General features: G+C 34.4%; 1 protein-coding gene across 4 annotated transcripts in view; it reads left to right on the forward strand.

Annotated features, from left to right (window-relative positions):
• ARHGAP32 (Rho GTPase activating protein 32) overlaps positions 1 to 21180 on the forward strand; it is a 191520-nt gene that overhangs the window by 74422 nt on the left and 95918 nt on the right. For 2 of the 4 annotated variants that reach the window (XM_061166684.1, XM_061166721.1), the window contains exons 2-5: positions 1914 to 2022; positions 14120 to 14211; positions 14741 to 14782; positions 15158 to 15242. In XM_061166684.1, the coding sequence (XP_061022667.1) occupies positions 1918 to 2022; positions 14120 to 14211; positions 14741 to 14782; positions 15158 to 15242 (324 nt within the window). In that variant the 5' untranslated portion in view covers positions 1914 to 1917. The remainder of the gene's footprint in view (positions 1 to 1913; positions 2023 to 14119; positions 14212 to 14740; positions 14783 to 15157; positions 15243 to 21180) is intronic. The other 2 variants (XM_061166693.1, XM_061166731.1) reach the window with 1 other exon arrangement.

Raw genomic sequence — 21180 nt, forward strand, 5'->3', positions numbered from 1 at the left:
ACTCAGGGTTGTGGAATTCAGCTACATAAAATATAAAACATCTGCATTATAGAAAACAAAATAAGCAAGGACAAATGACAGCCTGTTAAAAATACTTGGAATTCATATTACAAATGAAGAACTAATGTCTTTAAAGAACTTAAAAAGAGATAAGAAAAAGACCAAAAATCCAACAGAAAAATGGGCTACTTTATAAAAGGAATTTTTTTTCATTATTGAGTGTTTGCCTTTCATATATACTTGAACATATCTTGAAATAACATCTTATAAACTTGTAGTATAGTTTGTAATAGTGAAAGATTGGAAATAATTGAAGAATTCACTAGTAATGGATGAGTTAAATTATGGAATATCTATGATGTTCCACAGTGGAATATTGCACAGTTGTAAAAGTAGCAAAGCTCTTTATATACTGATATGGGAAGTCCTTCAGAAAATATTAGAAAACTACACAACAGTGTGAAACATGATAGTTTTTATGTAAAAAGTATTGGCAGTTCATGGGGTTGTGAAGAGTTGAGCACAACTTGGCTACTGAACAACATGGGCTTCCCTGGTGACTCAGTAAATAATCTCCCTGCAATGTGGGAGACCATGGTTTGATCCCTGGGTCGGGAAGATTCCCTGGAGAAGGGAATGGCTACCTATTCCAGTGTTCTGGGGTCTTCCCTGGGGGCTCACATGGTGAAGAATCTGCCTGCAATGCGCGAGACCCAGGTGTAATGAGTAGGGTGGAGGTGAAGGAATAAAGTCATTCTCCTATTTTTTACACAAAGAGTAGCATATTTATACATTGCTTTTATACTTTGCTTTTTGTGGATATAGTCTTTAAGAAAAATATATATTCTTTATGAAAAATTACATATATGAATATATATATATTCATAAAGTCTGAAAGAACATATAAAGTGGGGAATTTAATGGGCAGACTGGAGACAAGGAAGAGAGGAAGATTTTTTGCTATATACCTATTGATACTTTTTTAGATTTTTGCATGATAAAATTGTATGTACTAAGAATTTTATCAGGCATTTGCATTTGGAAATCACCAAAACTCTGCCTTCAGTAAACCTCTGTTCCATTTTCACCACCAACATAGCTAACCCTGTTAGTGTTAGAAGTTCAGTTTCTTTATTTTCTGGGAATTCTGGGAATATTAGATTTATGTAAGCACTTAATAGACCATATAAACCAGATGGAACAGAGCTTTAATATTTTAAGGGGCTTTACAATCTAATATATTAATATGCTCTGAAGGTAGGAAAGTATAACTCCCTATGATGACAGATACTAACTTTTATCACTTACAGACACATAGCCACCTTGTAGCTTCAGTTTTACAACTTAAACAGAACACCAAACTGACCACTTCAGGTGCACCTCAGAGATGTTCTTCTCTTGAGTAGAATTTAAATACGTTCTTTCACAAGCAGACATAAATAGACTAAAACCAGAAATAAACAGAAACGAAGGCTGTGGGGAATGAAAGAGAAAAGCAGAGTTGTATTGCTGCTTGGAATTTACTCCAGAGATCAAGAAAAGATATGCTTGTGAGTAACCAGCCCCTAAGGTCACTTCTCAAGCAATGTGTTTCTTAGACTTCTCTTGGAACTTTTACACTATCAAGTATAGTTTTTTATGTTATGAACAAGAATCTCAAAAAATATAAAATGAGTGTGTGTCAGAGTCAAATAATTTTTTAATGAGGGAAAAAGCAAGTTTGTAAAGCTTACTCCCACAATTTAAAGAAAGTAGTGTTCTCTCTTTTTCCTTTGGATTGGAAATATCCAGGTCTGGACATATCCTTTGGATTGTAGTCATTGGAAGGCTTTCTTAGAAATGGGAGTTCTTTTTTTTTTTTTTTTTTAAGAAATGGGAGTTCTTATCACAGTCTTTCATGTTTTGGTCTCTAGGAAGATGAAGTCCTCAGTACATTCTGAAGAGGATGATTTTGTTCCAGAACTCCACAGAAACGTTCACCCTCGAGAGCGGCCTGACTGGGAGGAAACACTTAGTGCAATGGTAAATCAGTTCTATGCATGTGTGTATGTATATTTTACTTACATAAAGAAAAGGAACAGAGGAAGCATTACTCACAAAAATAAAATTTTTTGCTGTTGCTTTACTCATTTATTCAGGAAATACCTGTTGAGCAAATAATCTATTCAAGGCACTATTCTAGACTCTTGGGCAGAGCTGTGAATAAAACACACACATTTCCTGCCTTTATGGAGCTTGTATTTCATTGAGGTAGGAGAAGTAGCAAATAATTAAATGTATAGTATGTCATGTGGTGGTACATGCCATTGTAGAAATAACGCAGAGTGGTGGGGTCGCAGAGTGGTGGAACGCAGTTTGAAGAAGGGTTGCTCGCTATATAGGATGGCAAGATGGCCTCTAGGGGAAATTAAGATTGGAGCAGACACCTGAGGGGTGTGAGGGAGTGTGTTTACCTGGGAATAGATCATTTTAGGCAGTGGAAGAACAAGTTAAAGGCTGTGGCATAGAATTAAAAAGCAAGTTGGAAGAAACATGAGTAGGATGTGGCCGAAACTGAACTGGGAAAAGATGAGATCAGAGAAGTGGTTTCTTGTAGTCCATTATATGAGGACTTTGGTTTTTTATGCTGAATAAGCTGGGAGAACGTTGAATGATTTTTAGCCAAGAAGTGACATGATCTGGCTTAAAATTTTATAGGAAATCTCTCATTGCTGTGAGTAAGCTAAAGAAGGAGGCACAAGAGGAGGAGATAGGAGATAGTTGGAAGATTGTTATAATAGATGGACAATGATGGTAGCTTAAACCAGAATGGTAGATGTAAAAAATGGCTAAACTCTGGATGTACCAATAGTTTCACAGATAAAGCCAACTTTTTTTTTTTTTTTTAAGCTAAGGAATGAATATAGAGAATGAGATAGAGATGTCAAGGATGACTTCAAGTTTTTTGACTGATCAACCTGAAGAATGGAGTTTACATTCACTGAGATACTGGAAAAGCAGTTTTTGTTTGTTAATAGTTAGGTGGAAAAATCCTTTGCAGTGTAGTTTTTCCCCATAAGTTTGAGTTATCCATTTAATCTTTTATAACTTTTTGTAATTCATATCCATCAATAAGAACAATGAAATTTGTTTTGTGGAGAATAACATTTTACTTAATTAAAGTTAAAAGTTAGTGATTCTTATCCAAATTGAAGACAAATGTTCATTTGTCATTGTAGGTTTGTGATAAGATTTTACATATTTTAATTTTGAAAATGCCTTTTCACTCAGTGACTTCAGTTTATTAGCATATGATTTTACTTGAGCATATTCATTGTTTATAAGGCATTTATAGAATTCTGTTAGTTTCTTCTCTTGATATTTTCCTTTTAGCATAATGTTCCATTGCAAATTTCTACTCTAAGAGATGTGAAATAGTCTAGTCAAGACAAATAGGCCCCACACACCTCCCTATTGAATCAAGTAATCCCTGGAGGTCCCAGCATGCCATTGAAAGGCTATTCAATAAATTCTTTTGTCCATGTAAAAATCTTTCACAGTTTTCTTCTGTATTTTGATAAACTACATTGAGTTTATTGGATGGGAAGAAAGGTGATATTTGTTGTGTGGTAGTTCATTTACTCTGTATTAAAATGTCATATGCTGTATACATGGGAAGTGACTGAATTCTGTTTCCTGGAGTTCCCATTGGTTTGTCTATGGAAATTACCGTTTGTATCATATGTTTTTAGCATCTTTTATTTTACATTGGTACTCTAATTTTTTTATGTGTAAACTTCTTGAAGGCAAGTGCTATAATTCTATGTTTTCTTTAAAAATGATTATACTCAATAAATAGTACATGGCAGGGTTGCAAAAAGTATACAGTGAATGATGAAAGGATATAAATGAGATTTGAACTGCTATTTTACTACACTTTCTCTAGAAAGTTATACTAATTTTAATGAGGAAGTAAGAGTAAAGAAAGTTGGGAACCTTTTTCTCTTTCAATAATAGTCTGTATTAAATATTATGTTGAGAATAAAGTTTATTATTAAGAGAAACCCTTATAAATGTTTCTCCAAAACAATTTCATGTATTTAATGTTTTAGTAGCTTTAGAAATAAACGTGTGTAAGTGTAGAACTTTTATTGATTTGTGTTGTGTGGCCAGAATATTAGTTTTTTAATGTATATCTAAAAGAAAATCAGAGATTTCTGAATCAAGAATTTTAAAAATGTTGTAAACAATCATTTTTAAATTGAGATATAATTGTTATAAATTAGTTTCAGGTATACAATATAATGTTTCTATATATGTGTATATTGTGAAATGTTCACCATAAGTCTAGTTAACATCCATTACCAATACATAGCTGCAGATTTTTTTTCTTGTGATGAGAACTTTTAAGATTTACTCGTTTAGCAACTTTCAAATACACGATACTGTAAATTTTGTATATTTACTATAATAACCACACTGTACTTTATATACCAGGACTTACTTATTTAAATGGCTGAAATTTGGACTCTTTGACTACCTGAATCCATTTTGCTTACCTACCTTTATAGCCACCAATCTGTTCTCTGTATCTTTGGTTCAATTAAATTAATCATATTTTTAAAGCTTCCACATACAAGTGAAATCATATGGTATTAGTCTTTCTCTTTTTCACTTATTTCACTTAGCATAATGCCCTCAAGGTCCATTTATGTTGTTGTAAATGGTAAGATTTCTTTCTTTTTTATGGCTGAATAATATTCCTTTGTTGTATATATACCACATTTTCTTTATCCATTCATCAATCAGTGAATACTTAGGTTGCTTCCATTTTTTGGCTAATGTGAATAATTCTGCAATGAGCAAAGGGGTACAGATACTTTTTTAAATTAGGATGTTCGTTTTCTTAAGATAAATACCCAGAAATGGAATTGCCGAATTATATGGTAGTTCCAGTTTTCATTTTTTGTTGAACCTCCATAATGTTTTCTGAAGTGGCTGCACCAGTTTGCATTTATTCTACAAGTGCACAAAGGTACTGTTTTCTCTTTTCTCCACATTCTTGCTGATGACTGTTTTTTATCTTTTTGATAGTAACTGTTCTAACGGGTATGAAGTGATAACCTGTTGTGGTTTTGATTTGCATTTCCCTGATGGTTATTGATGTTGAGTGCCCTTCCATGTACGTGTTAGCTGTTTGTAAGTCTTCTCTGGAAAAATGTCTATTCAGAGCCTGTGCCCATTTTTTTAATTGGATTTTTTTTTTTTTTTTTGCTATTAAGTGAGTTCTTTCATATTTTGAATATTAATCTCTCAACAGATACATGATTTGTAAAAATTTTCTCCCATTTTATAGGTTACCTTTTCATTTGGTTGATGGTTTCCTTTACTGTGCAGAAGCTTTTTGGTTTGATGTAGTCTCACTTGTTTATTTTTGTTTCTCTTGCTTTTGCTTTTGTCAAAAGCAAAAAATCGTCTCCAGGACTGATGTCAAGGAGCACGCTACTATGTCTTCTCCTAGGAGTTTAATGGCTTCACATATTATGTTCAAGTCTTTAATCCTTTTGGGTTAGTTTTTATGTGTGTTATAAGATAGTGGTTCAGTTTTGTTCTTTTGCATGTGACTGTTCAGTTTTCCTGACACCATTTGTGAAGACACTGTCCTTTTCCCTTTGTATACTCTTGATTTCTTTGTTGTATTTTATTGGCAGTATGCAAGTGGATTGATTTCTGGGCTTTTTATATTTTTCCATTCATCTATGTGTCTGTTTTTATGTCAATGTCATACTGTTTTGACTACTGTAGCTTTATAATATAGTTTGAAATCAGGAAGCATGATGCTTCCAGCTTTGTCCTTCTTTCTCAAGGTTACTTTGACTCTTCCATGTCTTTTGTGGTTCCATACAAATTTTAAAACTTATTTTTGTGAAAAATGCCTTTGGAATGTTGGTAAGGATTGCAGTGGATCTAAAGATTGTTTTGAATAGAGTAAGCATTTTAGCAGTATTAATTCTCCTGATCCATGAGCATCTTTCTTTTGTTTGTATCTTTTTTACTTTTTTTTCACCCATGTCTTACAATTTTCATTGTTCACGTCTTTTACCTCCTTGGTTAAGTAAATTCCTGGGTATTCTTTTTATTCAATTTATTGAAGCTCAGTTATAAATGAAATTGTTTTAATTTCTCTGTTAGTTCACCATTAGTTTATAGAAATGGAACTGATTTTTGTATAGTGATTTTTGCATCATGAAGCTTTACCAAATTTATTAGTTCTAACAGTTGTGTGTGTGTGTGTGTGTGTGTGTGTGTGTGTGTAGTCTTTAGGATTTTCTTTATATAACAATATCATGTCATCTCTAAATAGTGATTATAAAACTATCACTTTACAGTTTGGTTGCCTTTTGTTTCTTTTCCTTGCCTAATTGCTCTGGCTAGTACTTCCAGTACTGTATTGAATAGATGTGGCAAGATGAGCATTGTTGTCATTTTCCTGATCTTAGAGGAAAAGTTTTTAGCTTTTCATTGTTGAGTATGATGTTATCTGTGGCTGTGTCAGACACAGCCTTTATTATGTTGAGATATATTTCCTCTGTACTTGGCTTTGTTGAGTTTTTTTTTAAATATCATAAATGGATGTTGAATTTTGTCACATGTTTTTTGTCCATCTATTGAGATATCATATGATTTTTTTATCCTTCATTTTGTTAATATCATGTATCGTGCTGATTGATTTGTAGATGTTGAACCAGGCTTATATCCCTGAATTGAATCCCACTTGATCAAGGGTGTGTGATCCTTCTGATGTATTGTTAAATTTGCTTTGCTAATTTTGTTTGCTAAATTTGCTTTAGCAATTTTAAAATTGCTAAATTTGTTGAGGCTTTTTGTATCAATGTTCACCGGAGATATTGGCCTGTAATTTTCTTTTCTTGTTGCATCCTTGTTTCACTTTGGTATGAGTGTAACTCTGTACTTTTAAAATGAGTTTGGAAGAGTTTCCTCCTCTTTTATTTTCTGGTAGAATTCACTGGTTAAACCACCTGGTCCTGGACTTTTGTTGATTGGGAGCCTTTAGTTACTGATTTCATCACCTTAGTGGTATTGATCTGTAGAACATAAGTCATTTTAAGTCAAAAGAGGAGTAGTAATAAACCCTAAAAGAGGCCTCTGTCCTTTTGTGATTTACAGCTTATGATTTATTTATTACTCTTCATAAATTTGTAGCTAAAACTTAAAGTTTTTAAAGAAATCTCTTAAAAAACTATAGAATTTTTCTAAATTACTGATTGAAATACTTATTTGCAGTTATTTAACAGTGAAATCATTTAGTAAATAAATATTAGGATATTAAAAAAATAAGATAAAAAACTTGAAAAGAGACTTTCACCAGTTTTGAATATTTTAACTTAAATTGTCATTTAAGTTAAATTCATTTAATTTAAATTCTTAGTGTTTTTCCATTCACTTTATTTTTAGTATTGATCATTGCAAAATTCTCAAAACGGAGCCTGTTAATTCTTGAAATTTTTTGTTAGGAACAATTTCTCACTTCAGTTTCCTTTTCTACTTTAAAGTTAATGTGTTCAAGGCTTGGTGCTAAAAGCAGGTCATGTTGTAGCAAATGAACTTATTATTGATAAAATAAAATCAGTGGTCTTAGTTGAAAATGCTCACACACATGCTAACAGCCAGAGTCAAGAAAATTAAAACCAGTTATAAATTCTGAACTTCCAAAATACAAAAAAATTAAAAACGAAGACAAAAGGATGCTCAGTGTTGTCAGCTTTGCTTGTGCTCAGCCACATTCTGTCCCCTTCCTCTGCCTTTTCTCCCTCTCTCAGCCCTCTCCCGGATTCTTCTCCCCCTCAACCATTTCTCTCTCTCTCTCTAACACACACACATACACACACGCAGAAATTCACACTTGCATACTGCAATCACACTCACTCACTCCTGAAGGGTTGACTCTTTTCCGGTCTCTCCTTCCTACCTGCTGACTGTTGGCGTTCACAGTGCCTGTGCTTGATCTCTGTGTTAATTTCTTGCCGGATCTTGACTGTTCCTGCAGGTTCACTCTCATCTTTGTACAGATGACTGCCACATCCCTAACTCTAACCTGGTAAGAATTCATTTCCCACTAGCAGGTCCTGTAGGAACCACAAACTACAGATCTTCACGAAATTCCATCTTTGCTCTCCCTGAAGTGAGTTACTTCTTTTTAACTTTAACAGGTTACATTAGTAACGCTGACTATTCCAGTCCCCCCAAGTTCAGAATCTTGCATTTGTTATACATGGTTTCATTTCATTTTTCTTAAAAGCAGGACCTTGATCATTTTGCTCCAGTCACACTGGCCTCCTTGCTTTTTCTCAAATACCCCGAGCATGCCCCTGCTTCTGGGCCTTTCGTTTGTATTTGTTGCAACTGGGAGGTGCTCTTCCTCAGGGTCTGCGCAGCTTGCCCATGCTCTGCCTTCAGATCCCCTTCACGTGCTTACTTGCCCCTCCAGTGAAGTCCCAGCCCTGTCCTCCTCTCTCTCTCTTACACTGTTTGAATTTTCTCTGTGGTACTTGCAAATACTGAGTATTTATGATTATTACCTTTCTTTTTCATTAGGGTGTAAGCCCGTTGAGTATGAGGACTTTATCACTGTTGTTTACTGTTTTAGCATCTGTGACCAGCATAGTAAATTATAAGTAAATAATTTTTGAATGAATGAAATTGTCATTCTCTGGACAGATTGAGCTATCTGTTTCTCCTTGAAAAATATCCTGAATTTTCCTACTTCTTTATATCCTTTCTCAGATACTAAAATGAATTCTTGTCACTTTTCTTTTCTCCTTTTTCTTTTTTTCCCGTTTCTCTCTTTTTTTTAAACAAAAGTGAGACCATTGGTACATTTTTCTTAGATTTTTCAACTTTTGGCTTTTCCCCTTTCTACTACCTCCTTTGTCTTAATTGCTGTATAATTGACTTACAGTATTCTGTTGGTTTCAGGTGTTCAACACAGTGATTTGATATCTTTATACATTATAAAATGAACCCCCAGGATAAATCTCGTTAACACCTGTCACCATGCAGAGTCACTAACTGTAGTCAGCCATGCTGTCTATTACATCCTCATGACTAACTTAATTTTGTAGCTGGAAGTTTGTACCCCTTCATCCACTTCACTTGTCTCATGCATGCGACCACCCTCCTCTTCTCTGGTGACTGCCAGCATGTGCTCTCTATGAATCTACCTCTGCTTTGTTGTGTTCATTTGTTTTGTTTTTTTGATTCCACATACAAGAGAGCAGTTGTCTTTGACTTATTTTACTTAGCACTTTGAGCGCAAAGTTCCTTCATGTTGTTGAAATGGCAGGATTTCATTCTTAAATTTATGGATGAGTAATACTCCTCTTTGTATGTGTGTGATTGTATGTGGGTGGGTGTTTGTTCGTGTGTGTTCTGGGTTAGGGAACATAGACAGGATAAAACATTGCCAATTCTTATTTTTTCAAGTTTTCGGTATCAAATTATGTTTTCCTGAAATGGATGCACTTTAATCTGTGTGGTTTAACTGGTTCAGACTGTGGAGAAACAAATACTTTCCTTATTACAGATGACATTATTTTTGTTTTTTTCCCCATATTGTATTTTCTTTTCAACCAGTGAGGATTTCTTTTATGGCTTATATTTAGCTTGTGGTATACTCTCCAACCTCATGTGTGAAGTCGCTCAGTTGTATCCGACTCTTTGCGACCCCATGGACTGTAGGCTACCAGGCTCCTCTGTCCATGGGATTCTCCAGGCAAGAATACTGGAGTGGGTTACCATTTCCTTCTCCAGGGGATCTTCCTGATCCAGTGATCAAATCCAGGTCTCCTGCATTGGAGGCAGGGGCTTAAACCTTTGAGCCACCAGGGAAGTCCTCTCCAACCTTATAGGAAGTCAGTTTATTGCTGGAGATAGATGCATAGGGAATTTAATTGTAAATGGTGGGTGCTTTTCTGAACATGGTATGTTCATTAAGTGGTATGTTCCATAGCCTCTGTTGTCTCTTTAATTTTCTGTTAATGAATGGCACTATTTGTGTGACATTTATATAAATTCTGTTTTGGAAGCATAAATAAGTGATGATTATAACATGGATAAACTGGGAAAATTGTATTTTCCAAGAATGAATGTTACTTAATGAGTATTTCCTAAAGGAGAAATTTCTTAACTTTTGATTGAGAGTGACAGAATAAAATGGTTCAAGCTAGGTACTTTCAATAGAAATAGAAGAAAACCTTTGATATCAAAACATAATATGTAGGTGAAAATGTTAGTTTATCAGACAATTGAGAAACAGTGCTATATTTTCCTTGTAATTTTGTTTACTGATTCTTAAAAGAATTAATGATACCACTTTTTATGCCTGGTACATTTCTGGACTATGGGAAAATATTGCTGGACAAAACATACATGGTTATAGGTATGTTTGAACTGTTGATTCAGTGATTGATTGAATCAGCATGTTGAACTGTTGGCTCAAAAATATTTTCTTAAATCCGCTCATGCTTCTTGAACCATTGGTTCTTCTGCCTAATTATTACCGTTTTGTCCTTTTAGGCAGAGTCTTCCTGTCAGGCCCATTTAGATAGCCTGTGACTTTACCTCTATGTCATGTTTCTGCCTGTGTCTAGCAGTTGTGGTTGCAGAGGTGTGTGGTCCCTCATATGTCTCCCTCTGTGGATCATAGACCTGGCAGGCTTCCTTATTTTCTCCTTGGATGTGTGTTAGGGACAATGGCTTATCTAGCACAGAAAGCCTGTTTGCAAAAGACAGTTAATGTTTTAGTTTTCATTCTGCCAAATAAAGTCATCACCATTTACCAACCTGGGCCAGTGCATTCTTTTTTTTGAAAACTCCTTTATATTTAAATTTTGAGTCAATTTATGAATAATTTACAGAACAAATGTTGTAAGTCCATTATGTTAGAAATTTTAATGTGAATTTAAGCATAGCAGTGACATAACTCTTTATGTCAAGTGAATTTTGATGCACAGATATCATAGAAGTTGAAAGAATGTCCAGGTTGTTGGAAAATTTGATATAATGAAGTCCTTTCAGTTGAATGACTGACTAAAGTCCCATATTTTCTTTTTGTCCTTAAAAATTTATTAGTTACTCATATTTTTTTTAACAGATGGATATAATCACCAGTCTGAGATGTCATATTAATATATATGGTCAATTTCACCTGCATTACTAGAATCTCACGTGCTGCATGCTGTTTATTTACATCCAACATTTGATGTGTCTAATCATAGTAAAAAATCTTTGTCAGTTTTCTCTTTTCTGTTATGGATGAAAAGTGGAAAATATGGAATTCTTACATATATTCAATGAAAAAAAAAAGCCAAAATCAGCAAGCTTTTAAAGTATTTTTTTTTTTCTACTGAGGTATAATTGATTTATAATGTTATATGAATTTCAGGTATACCACATAAAATACCTTCTTTAAAGATGATGCAACAATTTGGGCAACATAACATAAAAACTAGATAATGATTTATTTCACTACTGTGTCAACATCGTAGGTCAGTGGTTGACAAATTCGACTTACTGGCTGCCTGTTTTTGCAAGTAAATTTTTTTTAGCATGAATCTATATTAAGTCATTTATACATGGCTGCTTCTGTGTTGTAAAATAGTTGAGCTATGGGAGAGACAGTGTGGTCCATAAACTTAAAATATTTACCATCTGACCCTTTAAGAGAAAGTTTGCCAACTCCTTTTCTCAGTCGGTGTTTCCTTTATTTTCATTTTTTTTTTAAAGCTGTATTTTTAAAATTTTAGACTTTTCTAGTGTGGTAGGATTAAGAATGATGAGAGGCACTGATGAAGTAATACCTAGGAGTTTGAAGGAACTCTGACTCAAGATAGAGGAAAAATAATACTGAGATCCTATATTAGATTTATGAAAAGGTTCAATAAATCCATAATGTAATTGCAAGACGGAATGAGTTCTATTTCATTACTAAAGAGTATAATAACATTTTTTCCCTTTGGAAGACCTGTAGGACAGAATAAGAAGACTCTGTGAACAATTGATGATGAACATCAACCCTTATAAATAAACTAAGGAAGTTTAAACTGTTGTTAACTATAGCAAGTTTAACCATACTAAGGACAAAAGCCTCAGACAAAATGGGTCCAGTTGTTCCTGATGGTGTTTATATATCCAGTGTTAATTCTTGTAAGTTCATACATTGTTACTTCATATTTTTCAAAAGTCGTGGATTTTAACATTTAATCTGTCTTGGCTAGTTTTTTTTTTTTTTAATAAGAAACATTTAAAAAAGTTGAGATGATGTTATGAATCTCCTCCCTTTTTTATTTTATTGAGATATAAAATTGAAGTATAACACTATATTAGTTTCAGGTACACAATAGTATGATTTGATATTTGTATACACTGAAAGATCACAACAATAAGTCTGATTCACATCTGTAACCATACATAGTTAACAAATCTTTTTTTCTTTTTTTTTTCCTTGTGATGAGTACTTTTAAGATCTACTTTCTTAGCAATTTTCAGATGTCCAAGACAGTGTTATTAATTATAGTTACTGTGCTGTACATTAAGTTCCCATGACTTATTTGTTTTATTGCTGGAAGTTTGTATCTTTTGACTTCTTCACCTTTTTCACCTACTCTCTTCCCATTCCCACCTCTGGCAGCCACCAGTCTATTCTCTGTATCTATGAGCTTGGTTTTGTTTTGTATTGATTTGATTTTAGATTCCACATGTAGATGAGACCATACAGTATTTGTCTTTTTCTGACTTAACTTGACTTAACATAATGCCCTCAAGGTCCATCTATGTTATTGCAAATGGCAAGATTTTGTTCTTTTTAAAGGTTAAGTAGTAGTCTGTTGTGTGTATTTATCTTCTTTGGGAATCTCCTCTTAACTCATTTTAAATGCTCAATCCACATTATTCTCCCCTACTGCATTATTTGACACTGGCTATAGCAGTTTTTTTGTTGTTGTTGTTACAAGTCATAGTTTGTATAGCATAACTTTGTTTTTTTTAAGATAGATATTTGGATTTGCTGTTTGCTTTCTCTGGAGTGTGAAGAGTCTTTTGATTTTCCAGTTTCTGTTGTTAAAATGATGCAGCTAAATGTATCACTAAAATTAAAAAATCACTAAGAAAACTGGCAGACTAAGGGTAGTTTGGAGGTATTACATAGATGTGTCAGGCGAGTGTATGCTCCTCGGTTCTTTGTCTCGTCACAACAAAGATTTGGAGTGATGGACGTTAAAGCCCCTTGGCGGGTCACAGCTCTTAGAGGACAGACCATGTTATAGCTCTTAAATAAATCACTGTTACAGCTCAGTGTTACAGCTCCATTTATTTAGATGATAGTAGGAAAATCCATCTTCGAGGTGTGAGGGCGCTTTGATCCAAAGACGGGAAGAGAAGAGCGCCCCATCGTGTGGGGGAGAGAGAGGGAAGAGGGCTTTGGCTCCTCTTTTTATATGTTTTTTTTTGGTTCCCCCTGGGCCTGTCCTATGCAAATTGGGCTTAGGCAGGAACGTTGTTTGTTTTACCTGAGGTTCTCACTCCGGTCCTCAGACCTTCCTTTGTTCTATTTTCCCGGGTTTTCCCGTCCAGGTGTTTTAGCCACTGCCATTTTGGACTCCTTTTCCCTATTCTAACTACCTAACAAATGGAACTTCCAAATATTAGTGTGAAAAATGTATGTTGTGATCTCCTAATTTTGTTCACATTATCACTTAAATTTTTGTTAATCATCATAACCAGGGTTATTTTGTTCCAGCAGCTTTGGGGGGAGAATTTAGTTTGTGATGAGCACATAATACAATCATTGATTTCAAAATGGGATTATAAGAGAATGAAAATTCTTAGTTTGACAGAAAATTTTTCCTTTTACAGTAAGGTTAAATATTTTTAGGTAACTTATTTTTCCTTGTTCTTAGCAATTAAAAGTCAAGTAAGTTATAATTTTAAGAGATTATTAAATAAGTATGTATTTCTTTTGGTATGGAGTTAGCAGGACCATTAAAATGAGCTATAATCTGCTTTTTAAAATATATTCATAATAAAGGGACGGTCATAAATCTTTTGTCTTTGTTTTTTTAAGGCCAGAGGAGCAGATGTTCCAGAAATTCCTGGAGACCTTAGTCTTAAGACATGTAGCAGTACAGCCAGTATGAAGGTTAAACATGTGAAAAAGTAAGTATAATATTACAGTGAGTTTTAAGTGAGTTCCAATAAATGAAAATCAGTTCTTTGGTTCTCCTAAAACTTTTATCCAGATTTCTTACTAAATGAGCTCTTACTGTCCATACGTTGAATAATACTGTTATGACTCAGCTGTTAGCAGAACAAGTCTGAAGATTACATGTCTAAAAATATACTTTAATTTTGTTCTTGGAATAACTTTCATGTTATTTTCTGTTAGGTTGCATTTGTTCAATAGTAACAATCCAAGTATATCTTTTTTGGTACCTTTAATACATGCTCTCAGTCATTTCGAAAAGTCAGTTTTGGTATTTTGAGTTAGGATATCGCTGTTTCTCAGCTCTGCATTTGAGAAAGCCTGACGTGGATGCCAGTGTTTGACTCTGAAGTGAAGTATCTGAGGGTATTCATTTCAGTTTTAGATAGAAAAAGCATCTTTTCACCTGGTAAAGGGTTAGATAGCTATGTTTTTATCCTAAGTGGAGGAAAGACAAGGATAAAATTTTCATTCTGCATCCAGACCCACCAATCCAGGACTGATGGGCTGTGACAACATTCACAGGTAAACACTGGTTTTGTGTTTTGTGGTGGGAATGCTGCTTCTGCTTAGAGCAGGCTGTTCACAGTCTCCATGACATTTATTGAAAGCATAGTTTTTCTAGGGCCATTGACATGGGTCAAGATCAGGAGAGTACTGTAGTGATGCTTTTTATTTTATTTTTTTGTTTTGGTTTTGACCTGTGCACTGAATGTGTAATTTCCATTTGATTCTCTGTGTTTCTGAAAAGGTTTGAGTGGATATATGTGCTCATGCGCATGTGCTTATTAAATCGTTTTGCTTGTTGCATGAGCTCTTAAACCTGTTTTATTTCCTCCTCAGACTTAGTAATTTTGACTGTTTCAGGATCTTGTATCTCACGTATTTCTTGTACTTCAGGTTACCCTTCACTAAAGGTCACTTTCCGAAGATGGCTGAATGTGCACATTTCCATTATGAGAACGTTGAGTTTGGCAGCATACAGGTATATTTGAGATATTTCCTACATACTAAAGCGAGGCGTGTTTTTGTCTTATCTGTATATCTCGTAGGTGACACCTGGAAGTAGTTTTTCCTATTGATGTCTTGTTGGTTGATGTGAAAATTTCTATTATTTTCTATTGACCAATATTTGACTAATATTTCAAGAAACAGTATAATCCAATCAGTATAAATTTCAGAATTTCTATCAGATTCCTAGACTGTTCTGCAGCATGAACTGTTTTAGTTGTTACCTGACTCCTCTGTTGAGTCATAGTGGTGATGGATTAATCAGAGTCAGGATGAAGGTAGAGTAGGATTAGGGAGAGAAGTGCTAATGAAATTTGTTTTCAATGTTTTTCTTATTGTGAAGTATATTATGTGTAGCCATGTATATAAAACACTTATATTTATACGTATATAATATATACATATTTATGTACATTTTAAAGTCCAGGTTAAGAGAGAAATTTCTTGCGTCCCTCTTGTTATTGCATTTGCCTTCCCTACCCCAGAGGTTACTTATACCATTACTTTTGTAGTATTTATTATCTTATATCTTTTAAATAGTTTTACTGTCTATATGCATTCCTAATCAATATGGTATTTAGCTTTACCTGTTCTTGAACTTTTATATAATTGGAATTATTCTAATTTGTTCAGCAAATATTTACTGAGCAAGTGCTATGTATGAGGCACTGTTTTAGGTGCTTTGGCTGTGCTAGTGAACAACAGCAACCAAAATCAAAGGCCCATTCTTAAGCAGCATAGAAGATGTCCAGGAACATAAGAGCTATTGTAAAAAGAGTAGAGCAGGGTAAGAAGGGTCAGGGGTCACTGGGGTTGGGTGGGTAGCCCACCCATCAAACCAGGGTGGGCTTCCTTATTGAATGTGTTCTTTCTTGCTTCTTTCATTTAACATTGTGAAATTTATTCCTGTGGATGTATATAGATATAGTTCAGTTTGTTCAGAGCTGTGTATTAGTTCATAGTGTGCATATGTCACAGGTATTTACCAATTCTTTCATTTGTCTGAAATTTGGGTCATTGTCATTTTTCGGCTTTAAGTTTAAACAGCATCTCAGTGAACTTTGTTTTACATGAAACCTGATGTACAAATGCCAAACTACTTTTTAAAGTGGTTTACAAATGTATACTTCCATAAACAGTAAACAGTAGTTGTCCCACATGCTTCCCACATTCTTGGTTGTTTGATACTTGTTAATTTTTACCAGTCTGATGGGGACGTAGTTCTCTCTTGCTGCATTTTAATTAGCAGTCTCCTAATTTCTGATCCAGTTGCTCATCTTTTCAAATGTTTATTGGACATTTGAGAGTCCGAGTTTTTTAAACTCTAGATCAGCCTTTTGCTTGTTCTGTTTTATAGATTTGCTTATATTTTTCTTATTCAGTCACGGAAATGCTTTACATATTTTGGATGTTAGTCTTTTCATGTTGCATCTAGTCCTTTGTTGTTTTTGTATGTGAACTGAAAATACTTTCTCTCACACTGTGGCCTGTTTTTTTTTTTTTTTTTTTTAACTTTATTCTGCTTTTAGTATGCAGATTATTTTATTCTTTATTTTATGTAATTGTATATTTGTATAAATCTTCCAATTTGTGGTTTCCCTGTCATATTTCAGATATCTTCCCTACTCTGAAGTTATGAAGATATTGTCCAAATTTTTTTTCCTAAAGGCTTCATAGTTTTGACTTTAACATTCAAGTTATTTGTAATGGTTATATATGAACTTTGTTTATATATGAACAAGTTACTTGTAATGGTTATATATGAACTTTGTTACATATGAACAAGTTACTTGTAATGGTTATATATGAACTTTGTTATATATGAACAAGTTACTTGTTATATATGTATAGTGTAAAAGAGGCAATGTTAATAGTTTAGAACCCCTAGTGTGACAACCAGTCAGTGGACATAAACTATAGCACTGGAACTGAGCCCTGATGCCCTTCTCCTGTGCAGAGAATTGTCCCTATAGTCGTATGGGTCATTGGTGAAACAGGATTTCAATATTTTAAAACTGTGGTACCCACCAGCCTTGTAAAAAAGAGTACTACCTTATTTTAAAGTGTGACCAGCTATATTAGTCAGAGTTCTGTAGTGAAACAGAACAAAATTGTGTGTGTGTGTGTGAATATGTGTCAGGATTGTGTGTGTGTGAATATGTGTCAGGATTGTGTGTGTGTGGGAATATGTGTGAGGATTATGTGTGTATGAATATGTGTGAGGATTGTGTATGTGTATGAATATGTGTCAGGATTGTGTGTGTGTGAATATGTGTAAGGATTTGTGTGTGTGAATATGTGTCAGGATTGTGTGTGTGTGGATATGTGTAAGGATTGTGTGTGTGTGTGTGAATATGTGTCAGAATTGTGTGTGTGTGAATATGTGTCAGGATTATGTGTGTGTGGGTGAATATGTGTTAGAATTGTGTGTGTGTGAATATGTGTCAGGATTGTGTGTGGGTGAATATGTGTAAGGATTGTGTGTGTGTGTGAATATGTGTAAGGATTGTGTGTGTGTGTGTGTGTGAATATGTGTAAGGATTGTGTGTGTATAAATATGTGTAAGGATTGTTTGTGTGTGTGAATATGTGTACAGAGAGAGAGAGGCTTTAAGGAATTGGCTCATGTGCTTGTAGAGATTTCATGGGTCCAGACTCCCCAGAGCAGCCTAAAGACCAAAGGAAGAGCTGCTTTTGCAGTTTGAGTCCTAGGGTACTCTGCTGTGAGTTCCCCCTACTTCATAGGAGACCAGTCTTCATTTCTCTTCAGACCTACAACTGACTGGAGGGTAACCTTTTCTCCCTCCCCTTCTCCCCTTCCATTATGAAAGGTAATCTACTTTACTCAAAGTCTACTGATTTAAATGTAATGTCATCTCAAAAATAGCAGTAACATTTGGAATAATGTTTGATGAAAAGTTGATACACAAAATTAACTATCACAGTCTACCCCTTTTCAGCTTGGCACTCCTTAAACCACACTTACCACCAAAAAAAACAATAATAAGGTCATATTTCTGTCTAGCATGATTAGCTATTTTTTATACAACTGAAACCACTAACCTTTTTCCTAGAGAAGGATGCAAAGTCCGTGGGTAATGTTTGCTCTTCTTGATAACCCATAACAAAATACTATGATGTAAAGTTAAAAATACTTAAATACCATGATATACATCTTACATCATATAAGGCAATAAGAGGGGGAAGAAAACAAAAGTATTTGCTTTTTGTGCATACATGCCTGCATGCGCGCACACACATACACAAAAACATATTCATAATAAAATAAGGGGTAAGTACTTGTGGCAAGTATAGTTCTTGGTTCTGTAAATGGTCAGGTTGTAGGTGGTGTTATAGTTGCCTTTATGTTCTGTATTTTCTGTATTTATATTCTGCCTACTCATTCTGTATTTTCCTCAGCAAGAACTTCGGCTGATTGTGTTCTTTACCTGGTAAGGTGACCCAAATCTTCATTCTGGGTCTGGCCATTAATAGTCCTGCATGAACTGGGTTCTTGTTATTTTCCATCGAGTTTATGATCGGGCATGGACACCTGGGGGGTCCCATGTATTCAGACTACTCTGCATTACTTCCATCACAGTACAGTTGACCAGTTCCCCCCATAGTGAGTATCAGTCTTACCAGCCAACAGCATAATTCCCTTCTCTGCTTCTTGATTTAAAGGTGTAAGGAACCCAGAGGAGCTCAACAACAGCCTTAACTTCCAGTTCTGTGTCTTCTAGCGGAAACATTCCTCCCTTTGGAACTAAGACCTCTAGGCCAGCAGAGCATATAGTTGTGATGACAGGAAGCACCAATTTTGCTAGTGAGTCACTAAGAGTAACACTTTAGTGGTACCACTCCCATTTTCCACCCCCTTGATTCCTGGTTCTTCAGTCTGGCTAAAGACATGAATGACTCTGTATCCAATAACAAAGAGAGCACGGGCCATCCCTGGCTTGAGGGGTCTATAGAGACACCCATTATAGTGCCCTTGGGTACTTGGAATCAAACACTGGTGAGAGACAAGGTTTCTGGACTAACGCACATATAATATCTTTGAATATTTTTGTCAAACCAATGAATATAGTAAAATTTTCATTCCCCTAATGATTAGTAATGTTCATCATCATTTCATATACTTACTGTCATTTGATAATTTGAAATCATCTTTGGAGAAATGTTTAGAAATCCTTTCTGCATTTTTGAATTGAGTTGTTTAGTTTTTTTGGTTGTTGAGTTTTAGAAATTCTTTATATAATAGCCTGTTGTGCTTTTAATTTAAAGTGAGTCTTCTTATAGGCAGCATTATAGTTGGATCATGTATTTTTTTAATCATTGTGTCCATCTTTGTCATTTGATAGTCAAGTTTAATCTATTTCATCCATAGTAATTACTGATTAGAAAGAATTATTTGTCATTTTGCTATTTGTTTTCTATATATATTATAGATTTCTTGACCTTTATTTCTGTATTAGTCCTGTCTTGCTTTTAGTTAATATTTTGGTAGTGAAATATTTAAATTCCTTTCTCATTTCCTTTTGTATCTATCTATAGATATTTTCTTTGTGGTTATCATGGGGATTACATTTAACATCCAAAAGCTATGACACTAATTTTACCAGCTTAACTTAAATGACATACACAAGTTCTGCTCCTTTACAGCTTGATCCTCACACCTTTCAGTTGTTGGTATATAATTACATCTTTTTACATTGTGTGCTCTAAAACATAAACTAATAATTCTTTTGAATACATTAGTCTCTTAAGTTATGTAGAAAACAGAATGTAGGGTTACAGACTAAATTTCCAGTACTCACTTTTAGACATAATTTTGAAAAAGTATTAGTTTCTTAAGTCATGTAGAAAACAAAAACTGATTATAGAGTGTTACACAGTCCCAGCTTTTATGGTTGCCCATGTGTTTACATTTATGAGGTCTGTCTTTGTATGTTTTGTAATTCTTATTGTGTCCTTTCGTTGCAACCTGCAGGACTCCCTTGAGAATTTCTTGCAAAATATGCCTGATGTTAGTGAACTTCTTCAGCTTTTGTTTATTTGGGAATGTCTTATTTTATGTCTCACTTTTGATGGGTGGTTTGCCAGATATAGTATTCTTGGTTGACAATTATATTCTTTTAGAAATTTGAATTTGTTGGCCCACTGCCTTTTGACCTCTAAAGTTTCTGATAAGAAATCTAATAATCTCATTGAAGATTCCTCGTATGTGACTAGTTGCTTCTCACTTGCGACTTTTAAGGTTCTCTCACTGTATTTGGCTTTTGGAAGTTTGGTTATAATATGTCTTGTGTGGGTTTCTCAAAGTTCATCTTACTTGGAGTTTGTTGGGATTCTTGGCTATTTATATTTATATCATCAATCAAGTTTTGTAAGTTTTCAGCGAGTATTCAGATATTCTCTCTACTCTTTGTCTGTCTCATTCTGAGACTCCCACAAGTCCCTTAGACTCTATTAACTTTTCTTCACCCTTTTTTCCCCCTATGCCTCAAAATCAGTAATTTCCATTGAGTAAACCTTATCTTCAGATTTACTGATTCATTTTCTAATTACTCACATTTGCACTTAAGTCTCTCTTGTGAAATAGTCACTGTAGTTAGTGTGCTTTCAGGTGCAGAATTTCTTTTTTGAAACTTCTCTTTGTTGGTATTTCCATTTTGTTCATATGTCATTTTCTTTACTTTTTCCACATTGTCCTTTGGTTTTGGAGAGCATTTTTAAGGCAGTTGGCATAAAGTGTTTTCCTAGTAGATCCACTATCTTTTTTTTTGCAGATTGTTTCTGTTGATTTATTTTTTTGCTTTGAACTAGCCATAGTTTCTGTTTCTTTGTGTACCTTGTGGTTTTTTTGTTGATTTGGACATTTGAATCTTAAAAGTAGCAAGAAAGAAGCAG

This window comes from Dama dama, chromosome 2, assembly GCF_033118175.1.
Source record: "Dama dama isolate Ldn47 chromosome 2, ASM3311817v1, whole genome shotgun sequence".
NCBI classification, from domain to species: Eukaryota; Metazoa; Chordata; class Mammalia; order Artiodactyla; family Cervidae; genus Dama; species Dama dama.